At 38.9% G+C, this 28,000-nt stretch overlaps 1 protein-coding gene across 1 annotated transcript in view; it reads right to left on the bottom strand.

Moving 5' to 3' along the window:
* Nucleotides 1-79: 79 nt before the first annotated feature.
* The window catches only part of TMTC4 (transmembrane O-mannosyltransferase targeting cadherins 4), a 63,459-nt gene continuing 35,538 nt past the window's right edge, over nt 80-28,000 (bottom strand). Inside the window, exons 8-18 of the mRNA XM_068163560.1 lie at nt 25,939-26,100; nt 24,978-25,180; nt 23,012-23,183; nt 22,798-22,929; nt 11,311-11,390; nt 11,030-11,137; nt 10,767-10,908; nt 10,018-10,132; nt 9,455-9,567; nt 3,444-3,513; nt 80-2,928 (exon numbers count right to left, since the gene is read on the bottom strand). Coding sequence (XP_068019661.1) covers nt 2,777-2,928; nt 3,444-3,513; nt 9,455-9,567; nt 10,018-10,132; nt 10,767-10,908; nt 11,030-11,137; nt 11,311-11,390; nt 22,798-22,929; nt 23,012-23,183; nt 24,978-25,180; nt 25,939-26,100 — 1,449 coding nt within the window. The 3' untranslated portion in view covers nt 80-2,776. The remainder of the gene's footprint in view (nt 2,929-3,443; nt 3,514-9,454; nt 9,568-10,017; nt 10,133-10,766; nt 10,909-11,029; nt 11,138-11,310; nt 11,391-22,797; nt 22,930-23,011; nt 23,184-24,977; nt 25,181-25,938; nt 26,101-28,000) is intronic.

Genomic DNA, 28,000 nt, shown 5'->3' with positions numbered 1-28,000 from the left:
ACACAACCATTTAAAGAAAATTCACAGTATTATTTGCACTCAAAATATTTCTGAAAATAAAGTAAAAAAATATTTAGCATTCTTGAAAGTCTTAAGGAAATTTTATTAATAAAAGCAATCTTGTTTGTTACTTCTTTTGAACCCAATTCTGCCTCAACATTACACTTGGATATAATCATACAAGAAGTCCTGTAGTACTCAAAAGGAAATAAACCCTCAAAAAAATATATACAGGCAGTCAAAAAATAAATAAAAAAGAAATTATGTTGTCTGTATTGAAGAGTAAACACCATTTTCAAATACCAACAAAGCATCCATTCTGATGGCATGTCTCTTCCATCTAAGATGCTTCAGTAGGAGGACAAACTGACTTCCACAGAGGAATTCCGGTAATTTTGGTTTAAAATGATCTAGAAAGAATTCATCTCGATATACAATATTGATCTCATGGATTTCTGTAAAGCTAATATTATAATATAACTGGCAACAGGGGAAACTATATATGTGAACTTCATGATGAGAATAATAATTTAAACTCAATGTGTTATATTCCAAATATACAGAAAAGATCTTATTATATTAAACACATTTATCTGTTGCTATAGACTAGCTCATTCAGCCAGATCCCAACTCTTCAGTAACTCATGACTCAAGTAGCTAAGTGTCCTCTGTTATCTGTAGGCTATGTAAGGAAAGCCTTAGAAGTCTGCTGTTTGCACTGCAGGGCCTATCTACTTGTTTCAGCTACAGAAGCTGGCACTGACTAAACTATGCTGGTTATCAGAAGATGACTGTCCATACTGCTGCAGTGTTCTGCCGGGTAAGATACTTATCTAAGTGCACATTTACATCCTGCAAATATATTCAGAAGGCAGTTTCTGAAAAATTTGTCCAGAAACCAGAAGAAATGGAAACAACTGCATCACCTTAGTACCCTGTATAAACTAATTAGTCCTGCCTAAAGCCAGGCTCTATTTACAGAAGGGGAGCACTGCACTAACACAAATACATGTCTCCAGTACATCAATTAAAATTGGTATGGCAACATACTTTAGAATGTAGGCAAATAAATTAATTCAAAGCCAGATCTGTGGACAGCACCACACTGCCGCAGCCTTGCTGGCTAGACTGACAGTTAGTCTGGCAAGAATATTACATTAAAGTAGCTGCACTACTTGTAGTACTCAAACTAGCTTTGTCAGAGGATGCTTTGGTAGTTGTGCAGTATTGCTCTGTAGTTCCTGAAACAACTACCATTTCCAAACAAATATATAATGTAAAAGTAGTCTACTGTAGGTTCAAAACATAGTATAGATGTAGAATGGTTACATGGTGGTCCTGTGACATTCTGTCTTACGGCATATATTCCCCTAACACTTTAAGTGGTTCCACACATGGATGACTTGTGTATAGAGAGTATTACACATCATTGGATAAATTAACTGCAAATGCTGCACTATCAGTTTCTTCCTGGGGGGCATGATCAGAAAGATTTAAGGAATATGGAAAGAGATTTAAAGCTCTTCAGTTTTCACATCCAATAGCAATCTTCTAATCCTAATAACCAAAAACTCCAACAAATAAATAGACAAGTGACTACCTCATAAAGCAAGAATGCAAATATTGGCACAAGATAAACAACTCTGGATGGCCAGAGTTTAAATGCATCTTACATCCTAGCACATTTTGAAAATTAACATTGTGTCAATGCATCATCCCACATCAGCGTGATCAGTTTACTCATTAACAGCTATGCTTATTTTAACTGCCACCTCAGCAAACAAATGTGAGCCACAGGAGGCAAAGGTGAAGCTGAGTTCCTTCCAGTTAGTATGTCAACAGTCAAGGTCAGGTCATCTGCTACAGAAATACTATTCTGACTAACAATGTAGGAGATGAAAGGTGTAATGTCCTTAACCAGAAAGCACTGGAATTCCCAAGAACACAGTGATTAGCTCCAATAGATGACACTATACTGTATTTAAATCACTGGCCTACTGAGCTAAAGCAATTCTAACTTGTTGCCCAAGCTGTCTATGCGAGGTGAAGCTGCCTGCAAGGACAGAAACTTTGACTCCTTTGTTTCTTCACACTTTTTTCCTTTGCTACCTGCTAAAATCTCAGTTTACTCTAAGAGTATTTTCTCCACTCAGGCATACCTCAGCAGTACACTGGCTGACAAACATTTCTGGTGAAACTCGTGTCCTTGTGTACTGTACAAATCTGATGCTTCACAAGGTGGAGCCAGAAACAAGAACAAGGGCATAACTCACAAGGGCATAACTGACATAAGCAGACTGATGTTCTGGAGAGAATCCTTTCTTCCACTGGCTCTGCGGGATTGGCAGTAGAAAGCATTAATAGAACTGAGTGGCCAGATATTCTTCATACTTCAAAAGGACCAGGATTTAAACAGGAAATTGCACTTTTAAAAGAATCACTTTCAGAAATAAAACTGCCTTCTGATATTCATCCTGCTACTGAAAAGTCAGATGAAGATATCAGATTACAAGTGAAAGCCATGAAATTTCATCTGCATTACTTTCATATACCTATAAAAATGTTCTAAGGGTCTTTTTAAAAGCAGTTCAAGAGTAAAAATAAAATGATCCCTCAAGCTGAAATGTTAGGATCTGTAGGAGGGCATAATTGGACATTCAAGTGTGCAGTGCTGGTGGTGGTATTATTTTTGAGAAGTAATGACTGAATCCTTTACATGGAGTACCCATGTAACATTCATCGTAAACAGCATGCACGGACAACCTGAAAAGAAACATCAGGCACCGCCTTTCTTTTGCAACTGCTCCAGTTTTCTTCTTAAGAGATTGTAGTTTTCCTTGGTTCCGGGTGCCATGGGGTCAAGCTTCAGAGAGACTTCATAGTGCTTCTTTGCTAAGTCAAGATTTCCCCAGCGATGATAAAGCACAGCTGGAACATCAATGAGGAATTCCATTAGCAATATTGTTGAATAATGTGCAATCTTGCCAATCACTTGGAAAACAACATTAAAGCATTTGTTTCCAGTGAGGGTCTCTCACTAGCTGGTGGCACAGTAGCTGCTTGTTCTGTTGCCAAATGCAGGAGCAAACCCTGGAAACAGAACTGGCATGGGAATGATGAAGGAATGAATTGCATTTCAGCCATAAATAGCAGCTCTTATCTGGTGAGCTCACTGCAGCTTACAAGCATAGCGTAAATGAACCAATCTGCAGACACTGAAGTGCAGCTACCTATGGGCCGGATTGTGCAGCCCTCTTGATCTGTCATATGTGACAGCTTTTCTGGTTTAGTGCCCTGTTCATCTGGCTGGCAGTTTTTCTAGGAAGTAAAATAGAAATCTGCCCAGCAGGAAGAAGGCTCAAAACATTGCTTTTCTTTTTTAAACACAATGAATATGAAGAAAACAAAACAATACAGCTGATAAGGGTTAGAAAGGCTCTTACCCAAATTACCATGATAACTGGCAGCATTTGGATTGGCTTTAATTGCCTTGAGGAACAAAGCTTCAGATTCCTGAATAATTTAGAAGAAGATGTCAACAGGACAGTCTACTCTTGTAGTATGTAAAATAATGCAACATTTACCCCACAACTGTAATTAAAAATCCTCCCAAACGATGCCATATCTACATGATACCACCCTATATATTCTAAGTCCATACGACCCTGTAGCTCAGGTGGCTACAGGCTCAAGAAAACACTAAAAATGCTACAAAGAAGTGTCATGCTTTTACTTTCACAGGCTGTTTTTATTTTAGCAGAAAGCCATTAAGCACTAGTGAAATGAGCAAAGGTGGTTTTTTTCAATAGTTACAGTATTTTCAAACCTACTGAAATTTTCCCTACTTCAAGTTAATATTAATTCAGTATCTCAGCAAACTGCTTTTAGATACCTTTCCTTTTAAAATAGATTTTAGCATTACACTTTTTAGTATTCCAGTAAACCCCTTTCTAATAGATGTTTCAATGTGGTTCCCAAAGAAGGGCAGGTGAATGCCTGTTAGTTCAAATAAAACCAAGCCAACTGACATACTCCTCACATTTCCTTGCAAGTCATCTTTTCTGTATTCCCACTTGTGATGGATACTCTTAGGACCCTTGATATCTGATTACTCAGAAAACCTGAGCTCACTCACCAGTAGTCACGGAACAATTTACCACTAACTTTATTTTCCAATCCAAAAATTTTTATTTTCCCAAAGTAGCTGCTAATATACTTTGTTCAAGGGCATTATTTCCTGCAGAAGTTAAAGAAGATACTTCCCCCCCAATACAAATGAAGCATATTTACTCGCTTGCATGCAAGTTTATGTGCTTTAGAAAGTGACTTTGGCATAGAAGTCTCTGCTCTGCTGTGTTTCAGGGAAAGCTGCACATTCAGTTTCAAGGCAAATGACCTAAAGATAAAATTACCTCAATGTGGTAAGTTTTTGTCTGAATGCACATAGTTGCTGTATGAGGTATGTGAGAACAATAACCTGGGGGAAAAGGCCTTTCTTTTGTGCTAAGCTTTTATTGCTTGCATCCTCAAAACACAACACAGACTCTACTGAAAAAGAAAACTTGTCAGTGAGATTTTAGGTTCCACCATCTTCTCATGTGAAGCATGAAATAAGTCTGTCAGGGTTCCTCAGGGAAATTTCTGATGTCAAGACTGAGTCACTCAACTTTGAGTGACTTAAGAGGTTCCCAGTATGTCCAAATTCAAACTCAAACTACATGGTCTTTTCAAAGCATTGCTGAACACAGCTGAGGCTGCCACTTTCCAGTCAAGGGAGACTAATGGAGAAAGTGCCTTCATCATCTCAGATTAAGGAAATTACAAATCTTAGGGTTCTCAAAAACTCCTTTTGCAGAACATTGTTTCAGGAGAAGGAATACTTGGATAGGAGTGAACAGGGGAGCCAGATGTCTGGAGTATAACTTCATAGTGCTAGTTTTAGCATTGCTTTTTCCTTGGCATAAGCAGCAGCTCCATCATTCTCACATTACTAATGTTCCTGGATGCATTGGCTACTTTGAAGCCTGTACTATTTAGTGTCTTCATTAATATTTTGGATGATTGGATTGAATTAACTTTCAAAAACTTCATAGACAGCACCTAAGAGAAGGGAGTGAGCAATATACCGAAAGGGAGAGTTCCTATTCAGAGGGACCTGGCCAGGGCAGAGAAATGAACTTGCAGAAATCACAGAATAGTTGAGGTTGGAATAGACCTCTGAAGGTCTTCTAGTCCAGCCTACCTGCAGATGCTCATGCAACTGCTTAGGACCATGTTGGATGATGCCTTGAGCAACCTGGTCTAGTGGAAGGTGTCCCTGTCCATGGCAGGGGGATTTGGAACTATATGATCTTTAAGGTCCCTTCCAACCCAAACCATTCTACGATTCCATGTTCAAGCAGTATCTCTGAGGATGGACACTCCACAACCAATCTGGCCAATCTGTGCTGGTGTCTGGTGCATTAAAAAGTGTTCCCTGATGTTCAAAGGGAACATCCCTTGTTTTAGTTTGAGCCCACTGCTTCCTGGCATGTCAGCAAGCACCACTGAAAAGAGCCTCCCTCCATCCTCTTTGATTCTCCCTTCAGGTATATATTGAAATCTTCCCTCTGAGACTTCTCCAGGCTCACACTTTCCCCATAGGAAAGAGGCTCCAGTCCCTTCATCGTGTTTGTGGCCCTTTGCTGGACTCTTTCCAGTATGTCCATAGCCCTCTGGGAGCTGGAAATAGAACTCTTGGTGTAGTCTCATGAGCAGAGAGCAAAGAATACCTCCTTCAATCTGCTGGGAATACTTCTAACACAACCCAAGATATCATTAGCCTTCTTTGTCACAAAGGCTCATTACTGGCTCATATTCAGTCAATCTGGTGTGTCCACCATGACCCTCAGATGCTACTGAATGTGCATCATATTCATATTAGTGTAGATATATGGAGTAAATATACATTGCAGTACGTTGGTGGTATTTCAAATTGCTGTATCTTGCCAAATCTTTAAGAGTTGCCAAGAAACTTGCATACTGCATAGGTTTTGAGTAAGCACACTGCATTCCATCTGCCGCCAAGGCCACAGCATAAAATTGTAGTCTGGCTTTATTTCAAATACAAAAAGTGCTGAATGTTTTAAATTTATTGTACTTTTTACAGAAAAAGCAAAGATGTATATGTAACAAAAATACAGCGTGTGTATTTTCAAAGAACTAAAGATAGCTTGGTTCTTCATCTGTTGTGACAAGAACGAGCATTTAAAGGAGAACTCTAACTTAGTATAGCAGATGTTAATTAAAAACCAAAACAAACCCATCAAACCAGCTCATCCTTCATGTGCTTTTGTTTCTGGAACAATAAATCATTCATGAACAGATACAAACAGAAATCATAAAAGGTTGGGGCTTTTTAGGAAAAAAATCTGCTGAAAAAAATCAAAGTGAATTTGAAACTGAAGGAGAATATTGTGTGCTTATTAGAAGGAAATCTCTCATAACATAGGAAAACCCTTTTGACTCAGTATCTTTTAAAATAAGAGGCAGCAGAAAAACCCAGAACAAATACTTTATGGCAACAGAGCCAATGCAGTAACAACTCTTATACAGACACATAAAAAGTAACCTAATAAATTAAATGCCTGAGGTTAAACAACACATCAGACACAGCCAGGCAGCTTTCTGAAAAATTACCTTCATGACCTCAGACAGACTCCATCCCCCTCCTCCTCCCCTCCTAAACACTCAATAAATAGAAGTCCTTAAAGAACCATCTACTTCTCTGTTTTTACAGGGTGAGGACAAGAAATCTTAATTTTCAGTGCTTTATTATTGTCATTTAGCATTCTCCCAATTAAAAAACCCAACAAACAACCTGTATCTCTTTCAGTGATGCAAAACAGAGTTCCTGATATCATAACCTGTTCTAAGTGAGTTCACTTTCTGAGTCCCTTAATTTGCTCTCCCTGTTACAACCCATCATTTGCAAGTGACTAGTTAAGATTTTTCCTCTACACAAATCTACTACTCCATGCCAAATGATTAAAAATAGAACAGACTAGACTAGACTAGAATAAACCAGGTTGGAAGAGACCTTTGAGATCATCGAGTCCAACCTATCATCCAGCACTACCTAAGCAACTAAACCAAGCACCCCATCAAATCTCTTCCTAAACACCTCCAGTGATGGTGACTCCACCACTTCCCTGGGCAGCACATTCCAATGGCAAATAATTCTTTCTATGAAGAACTTCTTCCTAACATCTCTTCCAACCTTAGAGATACTGAACTACTGAACTAAACCTCCCCTGATGCAGCTTGACACTGTGTCCTCTTGTTCTGGTGCTGGTTGCCTGGGAGAAGAGACCAACCCCCACCTGGCTACAACCTCCATTCAGGTAGTTGTACACAGCAATAAGGTCTGCCCTGAGCCTCCTCTTCTACAGGCTAAGCAACACCAGCTCCCTCAGCTTCTCATAGGGCTTGCGCTCCAAACCCCTCCCCAGCCTTGTTGCCCTTCTCTGGACACATTCCAGCAAGTCAGCATCTTTCCTAAACTGAGAACTGGACACAGGACTCAAGGTGTGTCCTAACCAGTGCTGAGTACAGGGGCACAATGACTTCCCTGCTCCTGCTGGCCACACTGTTCCTGATATAGGCCAGGGTGCCATTGGCCTTCTTGGCCACCTGGGCACACTGCTGGCTCATGTTCAGCCTCCTATCAACCACTACCTCCAGGTCCCTTTCTGCCTGGCCACTATCCAGCCACTCTGACCCCAGCCTGTAGCACTGCATGGGGTTATTGTGGCCAATGTGTAGAACCCAGCACTCATGCCATTGGACTCTGCCCATCTGTCCAGCCTGTCAAGGTCCCTCTGCATAGCTCTCCCACCCTCTAATAGATCAACACCTGCCCTCAGCTTGGTGTCATCTGCAAACATTCACTGTCTCCCTGTGCTTTATTCCCTGAGCTCCATTGCTCCTTTTGCTTTATTCAGGAAGCTCCATTTTCCCCTACATTGTCTCCAACATGCTCCTGTGCAGCATAATGACCTTTCAGAGACAGCAATCAAAATCACTACTTCCTTTTTGATTTTTTAAATCCAGTATGACAGACTTGTTTTTCATATACCTGGAAACATTTTCTAGCTTGTTTTAAACTTCTTTTTTTCTACTTATTTCATTATAAATGCTCTTTATTCTGTCATGCTGCATATGATTTTTGATGCATACCTGTACAACTCTCTATTCTTTCACAGTTATGACTCACCAAAAAAACCCCAGCAATTGCCTCCTTCATAATCGCATCCCTTATACATTCTGGATGTTACTTTGTATCTTTCTGGAACATTGTTAATGTAAATTAAAATAATAAAATAGCCTCAGGTGGAGAGATAAAAGAAATAGTGCACAGAAAAAAAAAACAAGTCAGTGAAAAACAGTAAAGGGGTGTTTTACAGCATCACTAGCAGAAAGAAAAGCAAGTGCTAGCTTGTCACTGGCTCACAGAACTGTAGAACATTAAGTGGACACAGCAGAAAAATGTATGTATTCTGAGAAGTTTCACATCATAAAGTCTCCTTACTTTGGAGATGCTCCTTCAGTGCTGCTAGCATCACTATCAAAACGCCGTCAAAACCCCCCAAAGTCATCGTTCAGTACATCACAATTTTCTGAGGAACACTAAACCCTTTCTTATTAATTTGTCCCTATCACATATATAATTTGGTGACTATGGAGTTAATTAAAACAGCTATATATTAACAGTTTATGTTTTATTCTGTCAGCTCACACAACCCATACAATTCCTTTTGGAAAGTCATTTTTATCAGTTCCATTACATTTACTACTTGCAAATGTTAAGTAGCTAAAGCTGAGTCACCACTCACAGGCTGCTCCACTGCACACTGCATCCAAGAGAAAGTTCAATACATTGCTCAGTGTATGGACTTCTTGCAATAATTCTGGGATTACCCAGGTATGCCATCCTCAGTCTGGGATTAGCAAATCTGTGTATTGCTATTTTAGGCAACATCTGAGGCAAAGAGCCTAGAATTCATATTAAGTGATGGCAAACCTTTCTTCCCTTACCCAATGCAACAGATGAGCAGATCACATCTACTTCAGTTCCTGAATGGGGATCTGTAGGTCAGAGCAGGCTCTCTCCTGTTGTCTGTGGAGCAATACAAGACCCTAACTGCCCTCTAGTGTGCTCATGAGCCTATTTCTCTCCACTGATCACTGACATACTTCAAGACAGCAACATTTGTAACCATCTAAAATAAGGTGGGATGAACCACCAGAATCATACAGTAATACTGTGACAGAAATGGGCATTGAAACCTCATTTTCTCAGTCACAGTCCACAATGACATGGTCACACAGTTTCTACAAGAAACTTACACATAATTTAAACAGGAAGAAACCCAACCAAATCTGAAAACCAAGACTCAGAAAGCTCATTACCTACCTTGTATTTTTGTGATTTCCCTAATACATTTGCCAATGAAAACATAAGGGAATGATCATTAGGTATTAATTCCAGAGCCTCTCTTCCAACTGCTTCTGCTTGGGCTAGATTGCCTGGGAGTGCGAAAGAAGGCATTTTTCAACACAAACTTATTAATTGCTTTTTATGCTGCAAATATGCATATTGCACAAATAGCTCATTACATGCATTTTTAAAGAAAACCAAGTATTGCAGCAATACAAATGTAAAATCCTGCAGAATAAGACAACAGAAAACCTCCATTTTGGTTTCAACAGATCATGCCTTCAGAAGAACCACAAAGAATAGATTCAAAAGGTCATTTAATACAAACATGCTTCTATAATAAAGTAAAGATCAGGAAATCATTTTATGGGCCACACTTCACGTGAACCTTTAAAATCATTGAGTCAGAAGGTATTCTTGTATTTCTAGAGAGCGGGTAGCCAAAGAAGAGGCAGAACTTCTTGTAGTCAAATAAAGATAAACCTTTCAGGTTTACTAGACACTGAATTATTCATTAAAACATTCAAATAGGCTTATACCTGTGTTATCAAGCAATATAATCATATTGTTCCAAGCCAAACTATGCTCTGGTTTCAGAACTGTAGCGTTCCTCCATGCATTCAATGCATCTATATGGCGATTCAAATCTGCGTACTTGGAAAGAAAGAAAAAAACAGTAATTTCACTCTGCTTTACTTCACTTTCCTATCACACAGTTACACAGTACAGAGTTGTTACTGTCTCATTTCATTCTAGTAAAACTTGTTTTTAAAGACAAAAATGAGAAATGTAAAAAGAATGCTATGGTAATATTAAAGATAAGAGTGTTATACACTAATTTTCCCCTGCTTTTCCTTGAGACCCAGGCTTGTTTTCAGATATGCATGTACCAATGAGATAGGGAAGAAAACTAGCATACAATGTAGCAATCTACACAAGATAATTGGCAAATATTTAATAGAAGTATTCCCAGGAATCTACAAGGATTTTCTGCGGGGCATAGTTCTATAACCTAACAGTATACTAAATGACTGCAAAACAGTCAAATGTTGGGACTTGATTAATAGTTTTGTTTATACCTCTTTACATGAAAAGCAGGACTACTAAGGAGCAAGTACCCTGGGAAAGCAAAAGGAAAATGTACTGAATATATGAAATCACCCCAGACTACAAGCCAAGCAAACTGGAGTAACTGTGAGCATCCAACAGCACAGTGGAATTGTACATACACAGTGCACACCCACATACAGATTTCTGTCATGGCTATCACTTATTCAGAAGCACTTACCAATCGCCCTAAATTGTAGTAACAATCTGGGTATTTTTTCCTGTGTTTAATTGCTGTCCAATAGCTTTGCTCTGCCTCTTCAAACCTTCTTAAACTGTTCTGTACTATTCCTAGATTCATCCACGCAGCAGCAAAATCAGGTCTGGGCAAATTGGGGAAAAAAGAGAATGAGAGAGAACAATTGAGCATACAGTCTTAAGATTCTATTGTATAATTTTTGCTCAGTTGGTGCAAAACACTGCTTAGCATTGTTCTAAACATACTGTATTTGTACAGCTAAGGACAGCAACTCCTCTGCTTCCTGCAGCTCGTTTCTTTCTTTCAGAATATTTCCAAGGTTGTTCATGGCATGTACATATTTAGGATTCAACCTAAAATTTAAAATGTAAAAGATTATTATTGTGTATGGGACATATATTGCAAAATGCAAATTGCTAGCTCTGCAATGCTGCAGATGATGAAAATGAATACCTAAGCATTTTCTTCATGTTATAAGTGAAAGCAGTTTCAGGTTAGTTTATTAAAGGAATAAAATTCCCAATACCTTACAGCTTCTCTGTAGTATTTGATTGCAGCACTTTGATTTCCTTTGTCAGCCAGGTTTTTGCCAACATTGTAATGCACCTAAAAACACAGATGAACGTTCTAGCAGATACTATACAGTCAGGTATTTTGTGGAGCCAAGTTGCTAAAAATTCTTACTCCAAATAGAAACAGTCAGTACTTGCATCATCAAATGCTCTCTTTTTATGTAGGTAGATACTTAAGGCTGGACAACACATAAAATGAAGACAGCAAGACAAAATTTGAGGAATAAATTTATAAACCAGCTTAACTGTTCCAACTACTTAGGAAAGGTTACTCCCTGATTTTATAAATGAGGTCACCAGACTTTCCATAGGACATTTTATATGGAGACCTCCTGCTGTTAATTTATTATTTTTTTTTCAGATAAGAGAAGGTCTAACTCAAATTAAACCCACCATAGCAGAAGAAACACTAGAGCAATGTAAGCATTAAACTTTGCTTTCGTTGTAGCATAAACTAGAACAAACTCAACATTAACAGAAAATCTAAACTGCATATTTAAAAAAACAAACAAAAAACCCTCCAAAGGGCACACACACTATTATTGCCTTGGTATAAAAAAGCATTAAAGAGCATTTCTGAAGTAAAATAATGTGTATAGCAACATGTTGGAAAGCATGCACACTCCCTTGTTGGTGAAGCAGGAATCCAAGAGGGGAGCGGTGGGCTCAGCCCTCTCCTTGGGCTCAGGCCAGCATCTCACAATCACTTCTAATTGCCTTGTGGATAGTCCATCTATCACTTCTTTTGGAACACCTTTCTTCTGACCCACCAGGAGACAAATGTTTCAGTTTTTTTAAGATATCATATGACGGAGACTGATACAGGGAGCAGTCCCACCTCCCAGTCTGTTTTCCACCACTACTGGCATTGCATTTATCTGCAACATTTCTGTATTTATAAACCCTTTATCATCTTTATCCTTTAAAACATCAGAAATTGAAATTTGCAATGATATAGCTACACTTAGAATATGTTCATTATTCAACAGCCCATTAGACATTTTAACATCATCCTGCATACTCCCTCCTTGATAAAGCATCTCATTATCCCTCACCCCCATGTTAGTCATAGCAGCAGCAGGAAGTACACAAACACCTCCGTAAGGTGGTGGTGGTGGGGTAGACAAAGGCCCCCCCCTGCTGGGGGACAGAAACTGAATGAGGCTGAGGGTAAAAACCTGCTGGAAAAGAAAAGGGAAACAGAGTTAACAACTTCAGTAGTGGTATTTAAAGGAAGAAAGGAAGATAAACTCAGTGCTAAACTCAGTGCTGTGGGTTGTAAAAATGGCTGTTTTAATTTTTCGAGTGATTCTTGAGTAATGGAGCTGTCAGAACCGAGAGAAATTAGTCTTTCATCAGTTACTTGAGTTGGTGGTTTCAACTTTGCATCTGGTTTTCTTTGTTTCTTCTGTTCGTTTACTTTCTGCTCTGTTTGAGGATGTGCTCCTTCTGCAGCTGCCACGGCTACCTTAAGCGGAAGTATTTGTGGATATAACTCTGGCTCCTTTTCTGTATCAGTATAGCCATGATTGAAAGTATCATCTGGCTCTGTGTCTGACTCAGAGCCGCTGTCTGCATCCTTTACATCTGCATCAGGCAATGTCTTAGAGGTCTTAACGGGCACATCAAGAGGCCTCTTTCACTGTTGAACTAGGAGCTTTTGTGACCATGATTGCATTAGCAGGTCATCAGTATCTGTTCTTTGCTCCGCTTGCTTGTGCCTGTGTTGCGTTGTTTGTAGCAAGCTCATCCTGCTCCTGAGGGACCGCACAGGTAATGGGAGTATTTAGTGTCCCAGAGCGTGATGCGCTGTTGGATTTACTCATTAGTGCGGTCAGCACTAGCTATAGCATACGCCACGTTATTAAAATGTCTGGTGAAAAATCGTTGCCGGCTTTTTGTGCTTCTGAGAGGGTCTCTCCATCCCTGTTCCATTCTGTTAATTCATATGTCCCCGATTCAGGATCCCAGGGGCAATTGCGATTGATCCATAGCAAAAGAAGGGTAAGTTTTTGAGAGCTTAGTCTGTACCCCTCCACATCGTGGTGCAATTGCTGTGATCTCGTGGCTCCCTGGCCCATATTCTTTCCCGGCCGCAGTCCCCATATCTGTCCTGCAAGCGTAGGGGACAGACACGTTGTTTGTTCACTTCTCCTGTTCGGCTCACTAGGGGTGCAATCTGAGGGTGGATTGGTGAGGGATCTCACTGAAGACCCGATATGGGTGCCATTATGTTGGAAAGCATGCACAGACTCCCTTATTGGTGAAGCAGGAATCCGTTTATTGGTACAGAACAAGCAGTTTATATAGGAAAAATTGAGCAGGCTAAGCAATTCCCTGACATTTTTGCACCCCTGCTGCTAATTGAGGTTACTCCTTGGATATGCAGCTGTCCGTTGTTATCTTCATCTCCTATCAGGTTGAGCTTCTCCAGCATGGACACAAGCATCCTTCTATCTCACACTTCAGGTTGTTTACTGCAGTCAGCTCTTCTTTATTATCAGGCCATTCTTCTGTTGTCAGGGTCCTGTTGTTCTTTCTTGTCCGGAAACCATCCAATAGGTACCTTCTGCTTTCCTACAGCAACATATTGGGAGACCTAGCCTTGAGTTTAAAAGTTGAGACTGAAGGTAGGATCTAGAGCTCTGAGATACAGATGTGGGGAAGAATACGCATCATCTGAAAATATGGCAAAGACTAGATAGGAATAAATATATTTTGGGATAAATGTAAGTTGGAAGACAACTCGAATCCTACTTTAAGACCAATCTCAGAAGACTGCGTGACCTAGTCAAAATGAAGACAAATTTAGAAATAAAAGAGCTGAGTACCAACTCCTGAAAACCAACTTTTCAGCAACTGTATCAGAACCCATTATTTAAATTACCTAGCTGTATAAAATCAAATTGCATATACACAATCTAAACCAAACACATATTGTAATTCCTTCCATATTTTGAAAATAGAATTTAAATATTTTCAAAGGCACTATGCTGGAGTCATTTCATATTGAAGTTCAAAAAGATAGGTTTGTAATGCATGTAGATAACTCTAATTCACCTACATTCAAAAAATATTTTTCTATCATGTGACCATCTGAGTTAAACTCCTAGTTATATTTGGCACAGTATCTGGAAGCTATTGGTTGAGTATACATAATTATGTTTGAACCTAATTGCTACGGTGTTTAGTTGGTGAATTCCATCTTGATACGATTGTTTCTATGCCGTAACATGCAATCAACAAATACAATTAAGAACATAATCCATGCTTTCTACAGTGAGTGAAAAGGTAATTTCACTGGTTTTACAGAGAGCAAAGATGCTATAAAACTTAGTAAGCATACACAGAACCAGTTCCTAAGGCTGTAAAATAAAATAATACACAAATTCAGCATCCCATAAAAGCAGTTCTAGCACAGCTTCCACAAAGAAAAATTCAGGCAATTCTGTTGAACATTCATAATAACACAACAAGGCCCATGTCAAAGCAGCAACAGAATGGTATTTCTATCAAGACACAGTATTTCATAACAATCAGTTTACAGTGTCAGGAAAAAAAAAAAAAAAAGAAAATGACAGGACTCAAAGTCAAATGATACACCATGAAGGCTATTTCTTAGGACTGATTTCTACATTGGAATGGGCTGCCCAGGGAGGTGGTTGAGTCACTGTCACTGGAGGTGTTTTAAGGGGAGACAGGATGAGGCACTTGGTGCCATGGTTTAATTGATAAGATGGTGTTGGGTGATAGGTTGGACTTGATGATCTTGAAGGTCTTTTCCAACCTGGTTAATTCTATTCTATTCTGTATCTATCTATCATCTTCCAGAAATCTTTCAGCACACTACCATAACATTCTTATCAAGCTGGATTGCTCTGACTATATATGCTGAAGTTTGCAGACTCAATTATTTTTTTCAGAGCAAATTATTAGACTTTGACATATTTTGAGATAAAAATGAAAGACTTCACTCAATAATGTATGCTTGTCCTTAAAATACCTGACTTCACATTTTAATATCATCAAACAAGATTACATCGAACACGATTCAATTTATTTAAGAAGCTTTAATTAAAAAAAAAAACCCACACCAAACATTTTGGAAACATCATAGACATTACTGAAAAAAAAACAATTGATTCAAGACTGGGGACAGACCATAAGAGGAACAGCTGGGTATATACAAATCTCTCAGTCTTTCATGTCTGATGTGTTATGTTAGAAAACAGTCAGCATTTCAGTTTCTGATTCCACTTTTCTCATTTTTTAAAAACATGCAACTACTTTATATCCATTTCTATCTCAAGAGCAGTAGCAGCAGCAAGAATATTTTTGCTCATGTAGAGAGATATCAATTCTCTCAAGTGAAAACATCAACTGAAACATTAAGTGTCCAGGAATGTTTTGTGAGCTGATCTAAAAAGATATACTATAGTCCATTAAAACTGATAGCAGAACTATTAAAAAAACAACCCAAACGATTAGCATATTTGATGGCATGTTTCTTCTGTCCTCAGACACAGCTTCTGTATGTTCCTACACAATATTCCTGAAAATTAATTGTTTCTTGTTATACATAGTTTGCTTTCGGGTGAAACTGTATCTGTAGTTCCTCTTAGTATAGTGGTGACAGAGAAGGACAAAGAAGAAAACTAAAACATATCGTAAGAGTTTCTCAGTCTGCCATAAATATTCAATGACAACACCAGCTCTTCAATGAATACACAGTAAAATCTTGCTCTTTAGAACAGTCAGCTAAAAAGGTTTCCAGGGACATGCAGTCATTTGAGAGGTGGTGACTTTTGCCATGCAGCCATGTCTTGCATACCACTGACCAAGATCAGTCTTTAGCTCTGCACCCTCAAACCAGGCTTACAATATCTGCTCCCTACTAAGCACAACGTTGTAAATCTGCTTGACTTCTACAACCCCTACCTGCACGACATGGGGATAAAAGTACTGCCTGTATCCCACTGGCTTGAAAGAATCTGGCCTTTAAAAATGAGACACCAGTGTGATATTTTAAATTTCTTCTCTAGAGATGTGGTTCTTCTACCTTTGATAGACACTGTGCATGCCAGCCTGGGATGGAGAATTTTCCTTTCCTGATTAAACATTTAAGAGCATATACAGCATTTCATTATCAAGTGATTACATAGACAGTAACTAGAAGTGACATATTACATTATGCCCACATGCTCCTTTATCAATCTTTACAGTAATACCTCTAAAAGGGGCATTTCTCAGGGATGTTTACCAACAACACAGTATTCTCTGAAATCAGGGACATTAGGTAAAAAAAAAACTAGAGTAGAACCTAGATGATCTCAAACAAGCATTTGTTGTTTTAAAGTTTACCTAACCATGGCACCATAGTCTAGCCTCGTATTTGCTGTTTGCAATACTTCAGTCAGCTTAAGAAGCCATCATAAAAAAGCAAAAGCACTGTGTTCTTCTATGTTAAACATACACACTGTTTAAACTCTTATTTAAATGTACACACACATTCGACTGAGGAAGACAGAAAAAAAAATTCTGTGTAAACCCAACAAATTGATCATTTTTTTCTTTTCAGAATGGAATAGGAATACATTGAAAGAAAGTATCATCTTCTAGGAGGTACACCCTCTCAGCTGGAGCACTACTGTCACTAATTTACTCTCTTTCTTAGCTGCTTATAATCACCTTTTCAACAAATATGAACATGTGCTGAGAAGGATGGAAGCAAGACACAGAGAGCAAAATTTTTACAGAAACATGCAGATGCTTCCATTCAATGCATTTATATCACAAACCACTGCAGATAGCTCCTGCAAACATAGCCCACAGCGCTTAAGGTAAATTCTGCAGAAGATAATCCTCTTTATTTTTTTATATAGCATAGAAAAAAAAGTCTCAATATCTGAAGGAAAGGCTCTCTAGATTGGCTTCATAAATCCATAGACAGCACTAAGTCTTGTTCTGTCCCAAAGAGGCTGTGCAAGACCTTCTATGAAAGCTTAGAAAGTAATCTCACAAACTTCTAGTCATGGGGTCTGTGTTGATGGGTTGGACTCAATGATCCTCGAGGTCCTTTCCAACCTAAGTTATACTGTGATACTGTGAACTTGTATCTATAATAATTACAGGTTGCATAAAGCATTAAACACAAACTTACTACACTTAGTGTGTCAAGGTTTAGTTAGTAACAAATTCTTTTGGGAGTACTATAACTTCCATGCTTATTATTCAGGACACGTTGCTAGTGAAATGGCTTTTTAAAAAAAATGTTTATTAATTTATAAACTTTAAAGCTAGCATAAAGGAGAATGTAGAGATCACACAGAGAATGTTAACTATTTAAAATAATATATTTAAAATCTATTTCCCATGTAATTAGCAGTGTAATTGCAAATTTTATTTAGATAGTTATTAGAGGAAGTCATCCAGAAATAAAGACCATCTCTGCATTCTTAAAAACTGCTACGGTTCTGCTTAATGCTGAGAGAAAGTAACTTGGCATTTCCAACAGTAACCTATCACATGGCAAATAAAGGCAGAAAGATGAGTATTTTGGGGAACAATCTTTAAAAGAAAAAATGTGTAATGACCTCAGAAAGTGAGAATCAATACAACAACGTCTAGAAATTGTGAGCAGCAGTAGGGCAATGGCAAAATCTCCCATAACCTTGTGTATCTACATCTGCTCTAGTTGTTGGGAGCTCTTTTATCATCAGTGAAGAGAAACAGAACTAGGGTGCAGACCTTCTGGTCATTTAGTTGAAGATAATGATGAACCACGTAATAAAAGGGACTGCTGCTCTTCTCCAGTTATAAAAGATTGGCTGACTTTCTCAGATGTAGATATTGAAAGCTAAGGAGACAAGTTTAAGACAGCAGTCTGACATGGTGAAACAGTAGTTATGCTTTTATCCTAACCTGTACTTAAAGTACTCGAGGATAAACTTGCAATATAATGACATTAAATGAAAGGATGCCAAATTGGACCAAGTGAGCCTTTTGAGCCAATAGCACTGAAGTGTTCCAAATTTACAAACTACTTGTAACATAAAATCAACAAATCAGGACAAAATACTCTTTGTAATGGTTCACAAAATTTACTTTAGCAGCAACAGACCTGGTTCTAACTCAAACTAGTGTATATCACCACTGAGCTCCAGGAATGAAGTCAATATATACAGTATGAAAAAAGGTGGTAAGAGGAAATTGAACCAATACACATGGATCTTTTGTTCAGCTAAGAAAAATACGTTAAACTTACTACAAATGCACACTATTTCAGGCTAACAACCTGTGGTGGGTTAACGCCTTTTTCTGAAAAACAAAAGGACAAAGCAGGGTGGAGGGCTTGCGGGTACTTTACCCTCCCTGCAGGGCGTTTCCCCTGGGAAAGCTGAGTCTGTTACACTCCCCGCTCCCTGCCCAGCTAGGGTATAAAAAAGCAGGACATCATAGCTCCTTGGATTGGATCTCCTTTTTGGCTCCTGCCTCTGCTGGATGAGACCTACTGCAGCTGCCCTCCTGCTCCTCAGCTACGTGGCCAGACCTGATCCTTTTCCCTGCTGCCTCTGCACCTCCTCAGAGAAAGACTGGTTTTGTATTATTCTTTTCTGTCCCCCTCCCATCCATTCTTGTTCCTTGCCCTTGTGAACCTTTTTTTCCCCGTTATTGTCATATATATAATTTGAAGAAAAATTATTTGCCTCTCTACTTCCAAGCTGACTCCAGATTGCTGTTTAGTGGATTTGCTCCTTACCCTTTTTTTTCCCTCTCCCTGTTTGGAGGGAGGAGGGGGGGAGTGGGGAAGAGATTCTCAGCCTTTTCCCCATTTGAGCTTTTAACTCTCAGTTAAGGCTCAAACCACTACACAACCTTTGAAACCAAATTAAGTGCAGGACCATACAAGTTCAAACCGTGTGACATACTTCTGGACACATTTAACCATGATCTGTCATGTGTTTCTTCCTCTTAAAAAAAAAAAAAAAATTATTTAAAAAAAAAAGGTAAAATCTAAAAATCTGTACTAGATAAAACAAATAGCATTTAAAATATTAAAAACGTTTACTAAAATCTGTATTGAGAACTTTTTTCCTAAAGTAAAAATCTTTGTAACTCTTTTATGGTAGCTAATTATTTCCAGTAAATTTTAAAATCACTTTTAGAACACCTGGGGAAGCTGATTCTAAATTTGTCATTTTAAGCCACATGTATCCAATACTCAAGGGGACAGATTCACTACTCTATCAGGCAATTTGATTTAATGCACTTTCCACACCTCTATCTAAAGAGATGTTTAAAGATGAGCCTTGACATTAGAGAAGGTGCTGCTTTAACTATTTGTTACATAGAATCGAGGTAAGTCTACACTGCTCACATACAGACACCTTTGAATTGGAAAGAGTTGCACTGCAAAACGTGAACAAGGATCTACAGCTTTTGTTGTGAGTTGGAAGACATCTGGAGATTCATAGGTTATGACCACATAACCTATATTAAAGATGTTCCAAGAAGAAAAAGCTATTAGCTGCATTCCATCTTTTGGTTTGCATCAGCCTCCCACTGAAATAATTGAGACACTGAAATAAAGTCCTGTGGAGTAATTTTTAAAAGAAGTCTGCAATTTCAAGACAACAATGTAACATCAGAACAGAATCTAATTCAAATGTTTATGTTTATCTTTGTCAAAATTGAATAAATATAGCTCAGTCCATAAGGAAAAGAAGATTGGCTCTCACATACTCTCTAATGCTGTTGCCCAGAAAAGTTCCCTAATAGTGTGATTTCAAAGTTACTCTTTCAGCAAAACTGGAAAGTGAGCCTACAAAACTCTCCTTGTTCACATCCATTCTTTCTATTTGTGCAAGCTGTCACTAGCAGCACTACAGCTCAGGCATGTCTACATGGCTCAGTGTTGACAAACACAAGCCCATTTTCCCTGTGCGCTCATTGGCTTTGAACCAGCTGCATTAGTTCAGTAGCTTGCACACAGCTTATCGGCTCAAGCACAGCACTGTGTGAACACAGCTACACAGCTTCCCAGCCAGACATGGCTCAAATCCAAAGAGCTTGGAGCTCAGGCAAAGAGTGTGGATCTGTCTAAAGCACTCTTACCGTGGCAGATGGATGCAGTTACACACAAAGAAACAGATTGCATTTACTCCATTTATAGTATGTGCTTGCCATCCAGAAAACAAGATTAACCAAGGTCATCATTAAAAAGAAGATGGTTGCCTACTACTGCCACACAATAAAATACAATTGCTCTTTTAAAATGTATTAAAATTGAGGATTATTGAAAGACACCACCATGTTGTAAATGCTGGCCATACATGGTTTTTATGCTGCATATTTGTATTCCAGTAGATGCTAAGATCATCATTCTCTTTGCAAAGTTGAACATCTAGGGGTTCTTTTTGAAATTGTCTGTCTTCATCTGCATTATCTGGATACTGCTCTGATTTACAGAAATTTAATCTTTTAAAATAGTGTATTTTTATTGACAAGTTGCACACTCTTAGGGTCTTCAAAGAGTCTCTGCTAGAATTCACACAACATCAGGGCTCTGTGGTATGCTCTAACAGATCATAGAATAGAATCACAGAATCAATAAGGTTGGAAGAGACCTCAAGGATCATGAAGTCCAACTTGTCACCCAAGGCCTCATGACTACTAAACGATGGCACCAAGTGCCACGTCCAATCCCCTCTTGAACACCTCCAGGGATGGTGACTCCACCACGTCCCTGGGCAGCCCATTCCGATGGCTAACAACTCTCTCTGTGAAGAACTTTCTCCTCACCTCTGGCATAGCTTGAGACTGTGTCCACTTGTTCTGGTGCTGGTTGCCTGGGAGAAGAGACCAACCCCCACCTGGCTACAACGTCCCTTCAGGTAGTTGTAGACAGCAATAAGGTCTCTCCTGAGCCTCCTCTTCTCCAGGCTAAACAATCCCAGCTCCCTCATAGTCTCCTTGTAGGGCTTGTGTCCAAGGCCTCTCACCAGCCTCATTGCCCTTTTCTGGACATGTTCAAGTGTCTCGATGTCCTTCTTAAATTGAGGGGCCCAGAACTGGACACAGTACTCAAGGTGTGGCCTAACCAGTGCTGAGTACAGGGGCACAATGCCTTCCCTCTTCCTGCTGGCCACACTATTCTTGATGCAGGCCAGGATGCCATTGGCCTTCTTGGCCACCTGGGCACTCCGTAGGCTCATGTTCAGCCAGCTGTCAATCAGTACCCCCAGGTCCCTTTCTGCTCTCCAGCCACTCTGACCCCAGCCTGTACCTCTGCATGGGGTTATTGTGGCCAAAGTGCAGCACCTGGCACTTGGACTTGTTGAATGCCATCCCGTTGGACTCTGCCCATCTGTCCAGTCAGTCGAGGTCCCTCTGGAGAGCCCTTCTACTCTCTAACAGATCAACATCTGCTCCCAACTTGGTGTCATCTGTGAATTTACTGATGACTGACTCAATCCTCTCATCCAGATCATCAATGAAGATATTGAACAGGATGGGGCCCAGCACTGATCCCTGGGGGACACCACTAGTGACTGGCTGCCAGCTGGATGTGGCACCATTCACCACCACTCTCTGGGCACGGCCCTCCAGCCAGTTCCTAACCCAGCACAGAGTGCTGCTGTCCAAGCCATGGGCTGAGAGCTTGGTCAGGAGTTTGCTGTGGGCCAAGCTCAGCTGTCAAAAGGACTGCTGTGGAGATCACCTCTATTGGCAAGCTAGGTTCGGTCTACTATGCCAAGTACTGGTGTTATCTCAGTGAAACATTTCCAGGCTGTCCCACCCTTTCACTTGTTCCCTCACTTAGCCTTGCTGCGAATACTGTAGTTTTCCTCAGTGCCCATGTCTCAAGACAAGCCCCTTCAGCCAATGTACAAGAGCAGAAATAGGAGCAAAGATTGCACCTTCATATCCCACAATTACACTGAGGATACTCTGCTTTGTCCCTTATCTGTGTTTGCTGTATGTACTGCTGGGAGGTACACAAGAAGGATTCTAAAAAGATAGAATAGGCATTATCCAGGCAAATACACTTCTACAACTTCCTACTTACTTTCTTTTTAATATTTTCTTGCAATAACTTGGAATTATATGCAACTGTTTTAGTAGATTGCATTAGCAGTGCCTCCAATTTGACTGGATACCTTTCCTGTAGTGTATTCTTCCATCTCCCTCCACTCCTCACTGCCACAACCAAGTTCTGAATTAAGACGTTATAATTTGTACTCTGGTATTCTGACCGTGCTACCACTGTAATTTAGGTGTCTGGCATGTCAATGGCATATTCCTGCACTAAGTAAGATTGTCAGTAACAGTGTACCACAATACATTAACTATGCGTTACACCTCCTTTGTGCCAAATTTCAGAACACTTAAACCCAAAAACCACCACCACCACGAAGATTATAAGTTCACAAGTGACTTACTTTTGCATTCAGAGGGCACACAGACAGTGCACTCCTAAAAAGCTGTTCTTCTGACCTCCACTGACTGCTACGGAGTGCACAGCGCATAATATTTATCAACAGGATTCCAAGTACTGCCACAGCAAGAATTTTCTTAAGGAAAGAGAGAGACAAGTTAAGGAACAATCCATTCAATTGAAACAATTATCAACTTCACTGATTGTTTTGATGGTACCTTTTTCTTGGCTTGCTTACTCAGGATACTAAATCCGTATGTAAACAGAATACAATATCCAATACTTGGGAGGTAGATGACCCTCTCTGCAATAACAAATCCTACTCGGAAGAACAGATTACTTGCAGGAAGAAAGGGGATAATAAGAAATCCAAGTCCCAGTGTAAGAATTCTGCAAACAAGAAACAGATTCTCAAATTAACCACACATCTTAACAAAAGTACCTTTTCCACTTTATTTATAAACTTTAATTAAAGATTGCAGGGGATGTCTGTGTGAAGCAGGACATTCAGAAACAGTCTTTGCAAGCTACTAACAAAATCAGATTAAGTTTTGGTGAGGTTTTGATACTTCATTCCATGAGGCATTTTAAAAATTCTAGCTATAATTTCTAAAATAACAATGCTCATTCTTCCAGGCCAGAAAGTAACCCCATTACACATGGATTACATAATTCCTATTTAAAGTACACAAGCAGGAAAAGGAATGGTAAAAGCTACCTGTCTATTTCTGGAAGTAGTAAGACAGTAACAAGGGAAAAATACACATCACTGTTGAAAAAGTGAGGCACACATCCTACTGAGAGGGCATCTCTTTTCCTAACACCAGTGGAATCCTTTGCAACTAACCACTTGAAAGTTAGCAATCTGCACTCTTTCTATAGTCAGGAGAGAGAGAGGAACTTCCAGAGAACATTTTGTCTTCCTTGGTTTCGGTATTTATTTGGAGATGAGTAATCCTCAGCAGGTAACTTTATACAGATCTTAAGACAACTAGGTACCTTACTGTTACAGAGATGACATAATGGAGTAAGAATCCTAGCCCTGTGCCAGGTGTTTGTTATGAAAGCCACAAGATCTGATCTATTCACTCATCCATCCCTGGAGATGTTTAAGACCAGGCTGGATGAGGCTCTGGCCAGCCTGATCTAGTGTGAGGTATCCCTGCCCATGGCAGGGGGGTTGGAACTAGATGATCCTTGTGGTCCCTTCCAACCCCGACTGATTCTATGATATATTACAAAAAAATAATTAAAGCCATGATATTGTAGTGTAGATGTCTCCTCTTACTCTTTTCTTATCCCCAAGGGGCTAAAGCCTTCATCATACTTTGTCTTTACTTTTTACTACAATACTGTTCAGCAATATAGACTTAGTGAGCGTGTTTTTACAGGAATGTATGACCACCATGTAGCAAGAATTCCACTCCTTTCCAAAATAATTTTATCTGTGTAAATGAATATGGGAACAGCAGAAAAGAAAGGCAGGTGGGATATTAAATTTGAAGGGACAAGAGGGAAGAGATGAAATTACAAAATACCACAAAAAAAGAAGATCTTCAGTCTTCTCAACAATAGAAAAACCTCACTGTGATTGAGCTGTTGTAAAATTTTAAAGAGCTGAGAAATGAATTATACATAAACCCCATGCAAACGGAACCTGGACAGTTAAACACAAACCCTTTGTGAGACAGAAGTTTGCAATGGTTTTTTAGTTCTTTTGGAAAAGTACAGATTGTTTCTTCAGTGGGTACTACGGGTCAGCATTTTACTTTTTACTTGTATGGCCATGGCCAGCATTTCTTCTTCCAAGGCACATCTCTCTTTCATTATTAGGAGACGATGACTTTTAAGAACTAGAGGCAACAACAGACATAATTTCCTACTCTGCTTTGAGCACATATTACTTTTTACCACCTACAGTGTTAAGAATCTCAAAATGCCAGTTCAGGAGAAAAATAAAGCAGCCATCCATACCTTCTCCTCCAACTCTGTTTCCCACTAGTCAATGTACAGTGATGGGCCCAAATTGGGACAAGAATGTAATGACAAGCTATAAATATTTATTTGAGCTGCATTTGCTAGACACTGGTTCCACTGAAATGTTAAATGCACTACTGATAATTTTAACAAAACAATACTGTACTCAAGTTGGCCAGGCATTTAAAATTCATCACTGTCTCTTACCTTCTCTTATGGCTGTCTTCTGAGCACAGAGCTTGGCATATCAGACCAATTAGGCAGAACCAAAGTGCTGCTAGTGCAATTATCCTGCAGTCACTGACGGATTTAATGAGGGGTATGCAGCCCATTGACCAATCAAAACACAGCCACCAGGGACACAACAGCAACCATGCATTCAATGAATAGTAGTAATTATAGTTTATAGCCTGTCAGTCAAAAAGAAAACAAACATTTATTTGATACTAAACTTCAGGGGGTGGGGGTCAACTTCAGTTCTTCTCTGCTATAATTTCCCTTATCACAAAATACGTCGTATAAAATAAAGAAGCCTTAAGTACCACTAAGACTGCAACCAGTTACATAGCCATTCATTTTACAGTTGTGAGGGTTTTTTAAAAAACCGTAACTCTTATTCAGAGCAAGGAAATGCAATTCTGTGTTGTCCAACCAATATTCACATGTAAAAACAATCTCCTACAAGAGGAGAAAATGTCAAAAGACAGCACTCGTGGTCTTTGCCCTTCATTCTCCATCTCCAGAAAGAGCCTTAATGCAATCAGAGATACAAAGCCAACACATACTCCAAATGCCCCAGACCAGAACTTTATGCTGGTTTCTTCAGTTGTGAAAAAAACCAGATAAAAAGTCAAGCACAGTATGTGGAAAAGGGATGAAATCCAGCACAAGCAAAATCTTTGCATAAGTGGGAAAGAGTGAGTGAATGGCAATGCACTTCAATGTGTGCAGCGCATGATAAATTGAATGCAAAGAATATACAACGTACACCGTTTAAAAACATTGCAGAAACTCATCACAACAGCACAAGTGAAGACGACTCATCGCACATCTTGAAATGTAAAGACTGCCTATTTTGTTGTTTCTTTGAAGCACAGGAAAGAAAGTTCAGTTTGAGGACAACAACAAATGTTCTGAGCTGGCCAGAAAAAACAACTTTGTAACTTACTCTCACAAACAGACTGTCTGCGAATGAAGCCGGGTTGTCTACTTCAGTGAAAGCTGGTGGCCCCGTGCCCATAATCCTCCAGCGTATATAAAGTATACTGGCCCCTCCAGACATCAGAAGAGTTATCCTGAAAAGTAGCCCCTTTCTTAATAGCCCAGCATTCTACAGGAGAAAAAAAAAAAAAAAAAGAAGAAAAATCAACCAAACAAAAATAGTCATATAAAAATCATTATTTTCTCTTCCCTACTACATTCACATCCTTTTCACCACTATCTTAGAAAGAAGCTATTTCTGTGCATTTCTGCTATTAGAGTTGACATTATGATTTTTGCAGTTGCTAGAGAGCTGTCAAATTTTGCTATACTCACTAACTGCAAAATATTTTTTGCAAACATTATTCTTTTAATCTCATACAGAGTTCTATAGCTGATGTAATATATACACAGCAATTTCTGACAGGGAATTTGAGTATACAGCATACTAAGTGGGTCTGTATTTTCTTTAAAAAAATGGAAGATGGCTATTTTTTGAACTTTATTTTAAATAGCTATATCCAGTTGACAGCTTATCACAGAAAGTTTTTGTCCACTTAGATCTCTTTAGAGGTATACACTACAATAAGAAAATCACAGGAAACTGGGAGAAATTAGAAGCTGAATTAAAAGTTTCACAATTATTAATGTGATAAAAAAGCTAATGACAGGTACCCAAATTACTCCAGTCAGGGTAAAAATCCCCAAGAGGTATGAAAAAAAGATGTTTATTATCTATATTAACTCAGTTGATTTACATCATATTTTATAATATACACTTTAGGGTCTAAACAATGCAATTCACATAAAAGACAGAAGTGATGTAATGGAAACTAAATTTGATAGATTTGGAACTTTATTTTCCCTGAAATATAACACATTTTCTCCAAGTACACGTCTGCTTCATGAATTAAAAGACACTGTATATTCTGTATCTAGAGATAGAGAATCATCAGTTACTGTAACTATGTCTCTCACAGATTTGAGGTGTAAATCCAATCTTTCAACACTTAGCTAGGAAATGGGATAAAAAAAAAAGGATGCAGTTTCTCTCTGACTCCTGATATTGCAGTGCTGCCTCATACCTGTCTGAAACCTTATAGTAGAAATTACTCCATGCAATCTCAACAAGTCATTAGAGACACAGAACAAGATCAGAATTTCTCTGAAGAGATCACTTAGGCCGCTTCACTTTACAATCTACACATCTGAAGATGAAAGCGTCAGTAAACTACAGATTTTCACTTGGAAGAGTTGACTGGATCACGGGCATGTGATCTCCAATATTAGCCTTCCTTTATTTCCACCTTTCTCTCTTAATTTGATATCCTTCTATTACCTTTAAAAGTATACTTCCTAGTTATCATGATCAGTTCTGTCCTCCATGGGAGCTGGCACACTGATTATTATTACCTATAATTGCAATACTTTGATTAGCAAGCACCACCATAGTTATTTAGGAGATCAGTATTACTTATTTCTGAAGACTTAAAAGAATAAAATATTTGTAGCTGATAACAAAGTCAAAGTATTTAGATTAGTGTTTAAGTATAAAGAAGTCTGTAATGTGATTTTATGTAAGTTAGCCTTTGTGCTCAAATGGTTACTTAGAACATACATATCTCAGTAACCTAAGTCACTATAATGGAGATTATAGGAAAACCATTCCTAAACATTGTTTTTGGAAGAGAATTGTGTGATGAAGGAAAACCATATGGTAACAACTTATAACTGCCTTATGACAGATTAACTACACAAAACCTCTTATCCCAGGTTTCATTTACTTTTAAATTACCTGCAGATTCTTAAAGGTCAGATTTCACAAACTGCCACAAAATCTCTTAGTAGGCAGAATTTTAAAAGTGGAAGAAGTGTTATTGTCGTTGTCTTTGATTTAGAGTTAACTGAAAGCTGGCATGAAACTGAAACCTGCCTCAGTTGAGAAGAAAAAAAATCTGCAAGTAAAAGAATTTAGCTCTGCCTTTCAACAAAACAAACCAGATTTGTGTAGCTGACCGGAGCGAAAATGA

The sequence above is a fragment of the Melanerpes formicivorus genome, unplaced genomic scaffold, assembly GCF_026170545.1.
Source record: "Melanerpes formicivorus ecotype bairdi unplaced genomic scaffold, bMelFor1.0.p_v2 SCAF_1, whole genome shotgun sequence".
Taxonomy (NCBI): Eukaryota; Metazoa; Chordata; class Aves; order Piciformes; family Picidae; genus Melanerpes; species Melanerpes formicivorus.
This window is presented reverse-complemented; position numbering and strand designations above follow the sequence as displayed.